General features: G+C 45.5%; 1 protein-coding gene across 1 annotated transcript; it reads left to right on the forward strand.

The window, feature by feature from the left end:
- Window positions 1–219: 219 nt before the first annotated feature.
- Window positions 220–2,537, forward strand: LOC115265780 (clavesin-1). Its single transcript, XM_029871728.2, has 2 exons — window positions 220–1,174; window positions 1,522–2,537. Exons 1-2 carry the CDS (start codon window positions 437–439, stop codon window positions 1,774–1,776), a joined length of 993 nt encoding a protein of 330 aa, XP_029727588.2. The 5' UTR covers window positions 220–436; the 3' UTR covers window positions 1,777–2,537.
- The last annotated feature ends 7,688 nt before the right edge of the window (window positions 2,538–10,225 follow it).

Consider the following 10,225-nt stretch of genomic DNA (forward strand, 5'->3'; position numbering starts at 1 on the left):
TGAGTTATTCCAGTGACCTTCACCTTGTTAAATCCTGATTAATGAATACGTTTCACTCAAAGTAATTCTGGGTGGAGTTGGATTCGAACAGTCCGAAATCAGTTTGGAGCCGGTTCCACAATTAGCTGCAAATAAATCAACCCTGAAGGAAGTTATGACTGTTGGTCTTGCTTTGGTGATCATTCATTGAAGAACTAAAACACATAAAAAAAAATCAATTCTCGCTGTCGAAGTTTTTTGTTTTGATATCCAGTTTCGCCCCATAAAAATTGATTTTCTATCTGATTGGCAAAAAGATCATAAAGCAATCATGGTCTTACCAGTTTCGAATCAACGCCCAGCGGTCCCAGTGAGTTCCATAAATTTGCAGTTCCAGTAACCGTCCGAGTTTAGTTGACGCACGATCGTGCTAAGTGGAACAAATCCGACCAGAAGCATGGCGGAAGGTGTTGGATACTACTTCAAAGTACCCAGTTTGGATAAAGTGCCAGTTACGTATGACGATGAAGTGAACGAGCTTGGATCGGAATACAAGTTGCTTGCGGAACAACTTGGTGAAAGTGAGAATATTCGAAAGCAAAGTATACAGCAGTTACGCGAGTGGATATCGAAGAATGCTGCTATTAAACGATGTAGAACGGATGCACCGTTTCTGTTGAGATTTCTCCGGACCAATAAGTATTCGTTTCTGAGGACCGTGAAGATGTTGGAAAATTATTTGCGTGCTCTTGTCATCCACAAGAATTGGTTTGGTGATTTGGACGTTGATGAACCAGAACTAAGTGCCCTTATTGACGGAGGATATTTGTTCTCGTTGCCAAAGCTAGATGCAAAAGGTCGAATAGTGTATTTCAGTTTTTCAAGTGGATTTGATTTGAAGAGGTCCTCAATAGCCAGTGCGATAAAAATGAACCATTTTATGGGAGAAGTGTATTTTGATACGAACGAAGCACAATGTGCCGGGATTGTTTGCATATACGATATGGAGAAGATCGACATGTCTGTGCTGGGACAGATCAGCCTTCAGGATGTGCGGACCTTAGTGGAGCTGCTGAACAACACTTCGGTGGGACGCTTCCAGGAGTTGCACTTTGTGAACGCACAGAAGGTGACGCGAACCTTTGCCAACATGGTGCTGCAGTTGATGAGCGAAAAAATCAGGAGCAGAGTGTTTGTAAGTTTCAGAAGTTTGATAAAAAGTTGTGATTTTCATCCATAACAAATAGCAAACTTACTGGTATAATGAATCTAAGAGTGTTTATGGATTTCTTCTAGAATTTCCCTAAAGTAACATTTAAATAAATTTGTTCAAGCATTAGGTCACGGATTTACCCGAGAATCTCTTCCGGGAAATAATTCAGGAATTCAATCTAGAGGTTTCTCCAGAAACTCCTAAAGGAATTCCAGAAAGAGCTTCTTGACAATTTCCACTAGAAACTATTGAAAGATTTTTAAAACACTGAAGAGCCTTTTAATCATGTTCACATCAAAACAATAACTATCTACTTTGCTTACTTGCAGTGTCACCCATCTATCGCAAGCCTTCACGCTCAGGTGGATAAGTCGTTGCTGCCCAAAGAGTTTGGCGGATCGGTTCCTGCCTCGGAAATGATAGCGAAATTTAAAGAAATCTGTCGCCAAATGCGCCCTCGCTTGCAGGCTTTAGATGGCATGGAAATTGACGTCAAACAAGACACCATCGATGCGTGGAAGGATAACTCGCACGGAATAGGCGGTGGTGTAATTGGTTCCTTCCGAAAGCTCGAGGTTGATTAGTGTGTATCTAGCTAACTTTAAATTCATTTTTGCAAGAGACTCAGAGGTCGTCATTTTTTGTTGTTTGAATACTCCGCTAAACTTCCCACCCACTTTCGTTTAACGCTGAATACGATGCAGTCACCAAAAGTAGCTACTGTTATGATTAAGCTAAGAACATAAAAATTACTGATCCGAAACATGAACCTTGAAATTACTTGAAGCGTGCCATGGCGACTAACCTCAAACGAGCCCTTCAAGGCCTTCGAAGCTGTACCATCATTGATAACCCCACCACTATGTGTTACATAGCCCATTCCACTGTCTGTTGCACATCTTAAAATTAGGTGAAATTCCTTCATCATATTTTTTTTCACGCTTGCTAAATTGGTTGACGAAATGCCTCTACATTGCTGCCTACAACGAACGGTCATCGTTCGCTGACTGTTTGACGGTTGACGCAGGTGAGTCTATATGGGCAATATAGGAATAAATTTTACCGTTATCGACTTTGTCAAATGTGATGATTTTAAGCCATTACTTATGTTATATGAGACCTACCAATATGTATAAGCGTGAGATAACAACATCATGGGTGTGCTTTTGGTGTACCTGGAAGGTCGATAGCTTGTTTCAAACATCAGTAATTTACAACGAATCATGGCGGAAAAATTGTTGCATATTTATGATCTGCAATCGTAAGTAACACCAGATAACATGGCAATGTGGTGTCAGAGGTTTTGCTGCTTTGAACTGTTCGGGAGTGTTACATTATTATTATTATTATCATTATTATTATTAATATTCTTAAAAGGACACGGACACGTTCAGTACTTCCAGTGAGCTTTTCGCTCTTTGAAGGAAGCACGACACTAGACAACGGACTAGCATGCAACGCCCAGTGGCACAGCCGAAAACTTTTCCTGACAGCTGCGGCGGGAATCGAACCCGCGCTCCTAGCACGATGCGACTAAATGCTTGGTGACACTAGCCGCACGACCACGAAGCCACACATATTATTATTATTATTTTTAATATTATAGAGTTTTGGCACTTCTCAGCAAAAATTGCTGGAAACTTTCACCTACCCCGGGCAATCGGAATGCCAAAGGGGATTAGGCTCTGTGGATCTCATTAGCCGGTTTGTTAAGCTTATCCTAATGAGTCTGCTTCGGATGTCAGTTGTGGTGATTCAGGAACCGCCTAACTGTACTACAGGTTCCAAGAATCACCGCTTTCAGGATGCTGTTCAGGTCCTTCTTCAATTCCAGCTCGTCTAGGGACCTTAGGAGAGATTTAGGGACAACTCCGGTTGCCGAGAGGACAACCGGAACTATACGGACGTCCTCCAAGTGCCACATCTGCTTCAACTCCTCCGCTAGGTCGTGGTACTTGGTAATCTTGCCGGAGAACGTTGATTGGACATTATGGTCTAACGGTACAGCGATGTCGATGAGGGTTACCCGCTTCATCCTTTTGTCGTAAACCAGAATGTCGGGCACGAATGAGGACGTCCGTAATGATCTCGCGATCCCAGTACAGCTTTATGCAACTATTTTCCAGAACCGGGTCCGGCTGGTACTTGTAGTAGGGTACAAAGCTGTCGACCAAGTTGTGCTTTAAAGCAAGCTGTTGGTGCACAATCTTGGCAACTTCGTTGTGACGATCGAGGTAGGCTGATCCAGCTAACACTGAACAGCCTGCAACGACATGCTCGATCGTTTCTCCTACTGAATTGCACTTCCTGCAGCGGTCTTCCACGTCTTCGTGCAATATGTACCGCCGATAGTTCTTCGTCGCAATTACCCGGTCCTGGATGGCTACCATGAAACCTTCTGTTTCCGAGAAGAGGTCACCCCGCACCAGCCACGCGTTCGACGCCGCCTTATCGATGTGCTCGAGCTCCAGTTGATGGGGGTGCGTCCCATGCAACTCCTTCTGCTTCCACGCTACGATCATCTCGTCAACGGTCTTGATGTCGCAGTTCAGCCGATAATCCTCCTGCGCCAGATGCAGGGCGCTGTAACCGTGGTCAGCTTCACATACAGTGCGGTACATTTCGTGACGGTTCTGGCTTTCTACGAAATATGCCCGCAGCTGCTGGATCTGGGAGACACATAGTGCCTGGATATCGGTGACGCCTCTTCCTCCTACTGCGCGTGGCAGGGTGACTCTCTCAATGGACGACTTTGGATGGCGCATGCGGTGCTTGGTGAACGCCACTCGTACTGCTCGTTCTAACGCCTCGAGGTCAGTCTTGGTCCACTTTACCACCCCAAAGCTGTAGGTCAACAGGGGCACAGCAAACGTGTTGATCGCCTTCACCTTGTTGCCGGCTGACAGAAAGCTCCTCAGAACACAGTTGACACGATGCAAGAACTTGTCCTGCAGTTCCTTCTTGATCGCTGTGTGGCGAATACCTCTAAGTTGCAGGAAGCCGAGGTACTTGTACACTTCGCCTTCAACCATATTCCGAATCTCCTCCTGTTCGTTGACGCGGAAACAGCTGGCGTCCACTACTTGACCCCGGCGAAGATGGACTGACCGACATTTGTCAATTCCAAACTCCATCCGGATGTCGTTGCTGAACACCGTCACAAGCTGCAACAGTTGATGCAGCCTCTGTACTGATTCCGCAAACAGCTTCAGGTCGTCCATAAAGAAGGTGTGGGTTATTCTTGTACTCCTTCCCCCACTTTTCAGTTGGTAGCCATAGTTGCATTGGTTGAGTGCTCTGCTGAGGGGGTTCATTGCAAGGCAGAACCATAGCGGACTGAAGGTATCGCCTTGAAATATACCCCTCCTGATGCTGAGAGTTCTGGACCGCAACACAGCTGTTCCGTCGGTGATTTGTAGGGACGTGCTCCAATGAGAGTATATTACAGGTGAGGAAGAAGAAGAGATGACATCACTATTTGACACGCGTTCTTATGGGAGCTCGCTTTGCTTGTAGTAGTGACATGTTTTGCACCAGACACGGATCTCACGCACACGAAGTATCTCTTCCACACCTTCATTAGACTCTCATTGGACGTGCTCCACATCCCCATCGCGTGTTGCATCAGCCTGATGACGTTCCCGTCTACCTTGTACAACTGCAGCACCTTAAGAAGGTACGAGTGCGGCACTGAGTCGTACGCCTTCTTGTAGTCGATGTACGCCATGCTCAGGTTCCTCTGCTTATCGGTGGCTTGACCCACAATGACTGCATCTATAATGACCTGATCTTTGCAGCCTTGCGTGTTTTTGCGACACCCTTTTTGTTCTTCGGTCATCACGTTGTTGGCATCGCAGTGGGTTTGTATCCTCCTCGCTATCACCGACGACAGCACTTTGTACAGACTCGAAAAACACGTTATTGGTCTGTACTTTGCTGGGTCAGCTGTGTTTTGGTCCTTCGGCAGAAGATAAGTGATACCCCTGGTAATGAACTCTGGTAGCTACGTGGGGTCTTCTAGCACCATGTTGAAGCATTCCGCCATCCGCCCGTGGATCGTCGTGAGCTTTTTATACCAAAAATTGTGCACGAAATCGGGTCCTGGTGCAGCCCAATTTCTGGTATACCGGGTAGCCTCGCGTACATCCTGAGCGGTTACTACGACCGCGGTCATGTCTCCAACTCCATTACACTGTCGCTCTTCTTCTGCCAACCACATCCCATCGTCGCTGTGCTGGACAGGGTTCTCCCATAGATTGGCCCAGAACTGTGTGACTCCGCCAATCTCCGGAAGGCCTTCTCCATAGTCAGGCTTGTCGTTTCGGATGCAGTTGTAGAACTCTCTTTCGTTAATGTTGAACATCCGGTTTTGTTCCTTCCGCTTCGAACATTCTCCATAACGCCGCAATCGTTTCGCAAGAGCACTCAACCGCTGTACATGGGTGTCGAGGATCTCCGTAATGTTGACTTCTGTGAGATCTCGGAGTTCTGCGGGCTTCACAATTTCAGCAACATAACGAACTAGCCTCGCTGATCGATTCCCCTGCTTGTACTGTGTTAATCGACCAATCTTGGTCCGCAATGTGGCGATCCGGTTCTCCAAACGTCGCATCCACGCGGGTTTCTGTGTGCTGGGGCGTGTGCGACCTTCACCGTCGCCTTGCGGGCGCGTCCGCAGTCCCAGCGTCTTGACAACAGCCACCGCAGCTGAATACACCGTAAACTGCAGATCCTCAAGGTGCTGTACGGCCTCCAAGTACTGTGGCAAAATATCCTGGTTTAGGATGCTTACTGCACTTGTTAACCGATAGGAATTCCGCAGCTTTGGTATTCGGTGCCGGGACATGGGGTTTGTCCCACGGAACTGCGTGACTGCTGTGGCCATGTGGAGCGTTAGTTCGTCTCGTAGTTGCTGTCGTTGCATATCCGCTGTTGGTCCTGGAGCAGTGGGTGCAGTCGTATCACGACTCTCACTCGCGTTCGATGCATCCAGCCCATCAGAACTCCTTCTCGACGTATCGCTCGATCTTGTCCTCTCCTCTCCCAATTCCCTCTGCGCTTCCAGCTTGATGCCCTCCACTTCTGCAGCTGTGAGCATATTATGAGACATAATTGCTCGCTGTCGTGTGTACAGCTTGTTCAAGTCAAGCTGGTTCGCAAAGCGAGGGAATCTCTCGTTGAACATTTCCAGCATCCCTGATCTGCCGGACATGTCCGTCTCCATCCTCGTGCAGACAAAATAGCAGCGAATCACGTACATATTCATCTCCCTCGTCCACATGATCCGCTGCCGTCGGCCGCCTGCTAACGTGAGTGACTGACGTCGATCAGCCACAGCAACATTGGCAGGTGCAGCATGGCCTTGGTGATTGCTATTGCTGCCGTTTCTGCTCTGCGTTCGTGGTACGGGCTGTGCCCGTTGACTGGAAGGCCGCTCTTGCACCACTTCCTCTTCCAGCCGCTGGCCGCTCGCTCTGTCCCCCGTTCCAGGACCAGCTCCAGTAGGGGCTCCCTCCTCGGGCGATCGCATTCTTCTATTTCGTCTAGCTCGTGTCTCCATATGGGTGTGCTTTCATTCCCGGAAGCTACGGGTTCTGCATTTGCATTTACTCCAAGTACAGTGCTAAATAGCTTGGCTCAAGCGCCGCTGCTCGCCGAGGGTGGTTTTTCATGGTCGCCCAGGAGATATTTTACCTTGAGCTCCCACTCCTCAAATGGTGGTTTTTCATGGACGCCCAGGAGTTATTTTACCTGAGCTCCCACCTATTTATTATTATTATTATTATTATTATTATTATTATTATTATTATTATTATTATTATTATTATTATTATTATTATTATTATTATTATTATTATTATTATTATTATTATTATTATTATTATTATTATTATTATTATTATTATTATTATTATTATTATTATTATTATTATTATTATTATTATTATTATTATAGAGTTTTGGCACTTCTCAGCAAAAATTGCTGGAAAATTTCACCTACCCCGGGCAATCGGATTGCCAAAGGGGATTAGGCTCTGTGGATCTCATTAGCCGGTGTTATGCTTATCCTAATGGGTCTGCTTCGGATTTCAGTTGTGGTGATTCAGGAACCGCCTAACTATGCTACAGGTTCCAAGAATCACCGCTTTCAGGATGCTGTTCAGGTCCTTCTTCAGTTCCAGCTCGTCTAGGGACCTTAGGAGAGATTTAGGGACAACTCCGGTTGCCGAGAGGACAACCGGAACTATACGGACGTCCTCCAAGTGCCACATCTGCTTCAACTCCTCCGCTAGGTCGTGATACTTGGTTATCTTGCCGGAGAACGTTGATTGGACATTATGGTCTAACAGTACAGCGCCAAATACGGAAGGTATGTGCGTTCAACAAACAGTGGTTGGACTCAGCCGACACATCACATGAATGGATTCGCGGCCTAAATCCAACCCTTTGAACCATGGCTTCTTCGACTTCTGTGGAATGATGGAGTGCAACCATCTACCCATCTCTCCATCTCTCAATTTGTGTTGCCAGCTGATCAAGGTCTCCTGACGGGCCAATGCAAAAAAATCGTCGAAGGCGATTTGACGCTCGTAAATATCGCCTTCGCTAGCGCCCACGTTAGCCAGAAAGTCCACTTTCTCATTACCCGGAATTGAGCAATGTGAAGGGACTATGGTGATTATGTATGAGCGTTTGGACAAAGCACTCAATACTTGGCGTATTCCTTTTAGGAAGTACGCTGAGTGCTTCATCAGTTTCATTGACCGAACAGCCTCCAGAGAGCTTAGACTGTCGGTAAAAATGAAGTAGTGCTCAGATGGAAGAGTGCGAATGTACTCTAAGGTGTAGTATATAGCCGCTAGCTCAGCAATGTATACCGAACATGGCTTTTGAAGCATAACATCCAAGCGTGGCTCGGGATATGCACTGCACTTTCTTGAAATACTTTCACCTCGAGAAAGCCATATCAGACTGGATAAAAACGAGGAGAATCGCGAACGCACGGAACTACCGACTGTCTCCCGCTGTAGCTCGACAAGGAATGATGTATATCATATAAACCAAATAATTTAGAATTAGAACAAATGCCCCAGCATCAGCTGGATTTTTGCATGGTGTATTTCTCTGTGTTTTCAAGAAAATGGCGTGGGTATTGTGATTCCTTGCATAATGTTATGCTGTTTGAGCAAATTTTGGGTCACTATGTTGTTGATGGTGTGAGAAATGGAGAATACAACAAAAGAGTGATTAAATGTTTTGCTCAAACTGCATAACATTAGGCGAGAGATGATAATACCAATGCTGTCTGCGCCATGTCATTGCGGAAACGAAAAATTTATCATCTAACCATTCAAAAATCCAGCTTATTATTATAAGTCTGGTTAGTACTATTTTGCACTGATCATGCCCTATTGTTAGAAAATATTTGAACGTATTTTAGTTTTTGATTGAGCCCCCGGAGGGGTCAAGTGTTATGTACCAATCGACTCAGCTCGACGAGTTGAGATGATGTCTTTGTGTAAGTGTTCAAAAAGGTCAGTTCATTTTTAGATAGTTAATATGAACCGAATTCAACGACCGATGGTTCATTCAAAGGAGTATCTTGTCCCATTGTTTCCTATTGAAAATTGTTCAGGTCGGTCAAGACGTTCCGGAGTTATGGCCAATTAGGTGTTCCGGACCGGTACCCCAGGAAGGGGTCAGAACCACGGCATTTTCGATTATCTGATGAACGGTAAATTGAAAAATAGTCTCAGATTATAATATAACTTGGTTCGATTGGCTTTTATCGGTGAATTGAATTCAATTGAACTCAATTCACCGATAAAAGCCAATCGAACCAAGTAATATTATAGGTCCACGGTGATTATCCTTAACTGATAGTCTCAGACTGTATCTGAACCGGTTCCGGGTGTCCTGCCGGAAGTGACTAAATATAAAAGTGAACCAAACCCATGCATGCGACACATCAAATCGCCGCTTCTACTATAACTTGATGACCGGAAAACAGGAAATTAATCTCAGACCATTTATGAACCGGTAGTGTTCCGGAACCGGTTTTGGGTGTCCCACCGGAAATGGCTAAATATAAAAGCGGACCAGACCTATGCATGCGACACATCAAATCGCTGCTTTTTCTATAACCTGATAAACGGTGAGCAGGAAAATAGTCTTAGACCATTTCTGAATCGGTAGTGTTCCGGAATCGGTTCCATGTGTCCCACTGAAAGTGTCCAAATATAAAAGTGAACCAAAACCATGCATGCAACACGTCAAATCGCGGCTGTTTAGATAAACTGATAAAGATTGACAAAAAATAGCTCCAGGCCATATTTGAGACAACCGGTAGTGTTCTGAAACCGTTTTCGGGTGTCTTTTTAGATAACCTGATGAACGGTCAACATGTTTGGGAAAATTTTTATTTTTTTTTTTATTTATTTTTTTATTTATTTCACCGTCTTCAGCTGGGCTGCACAGACTGAATTAATGCTTAATTATATACTATTCCTAATAATGTTCTTAAAACGAGTTCTACTTATATTAAAGTCAAAACAATCAACATCATTAAGTGCATTGAAACATCGCTCTAACGGATTGTTTTGGCCGTAAACTGTATGATGCCGAGCAATCATGAATGAAGTTCGCTGGCGTGTTCGGCGTGCAGGTACAAAGAAACGCGCTTGCTGAAGAAGCTCTGGGCAGTCAATCCTGTTGCTAAGCACATCGTACGCAAACATTCTTTGTAGATACAAGCGGCGCTTGCGCAATGGCTCCAGTCTTATAAGTTGACATCGGTCGTTGTACGGTGGCAGCTGCAGTGGGTCAGACCACGGCAGTCTCCGTAGAGCATAGCGAACGAAGCACCGTTGGACCCTTTCTATACGTCCGATTTGAGTTTCCGTATACGGAGCCCAGATTTGAACCCAGATTTGAACTCGAGAATACTTCGGACGAGTGAACAGTAAACACTTTTTAAGGCGTACGCATCACGGAACTCAGACGCATTCCGTCGGATGAACCCAAGCACAGCAA

This window comes from Aedes albopictus, chromosome 2 (assembly GCF_035046485.1).
Source record: "Aedes albopictus strain Foshan chromosome 2, AalbF5, whole genome shotgun sequence".
Taxonomy (NCBI): domain Eukaryota; kingdom Metazoa; phylum Arthropoda; class Insecta; order Diptera; family Culicidae; genus Aedes; species Aedes albopictus.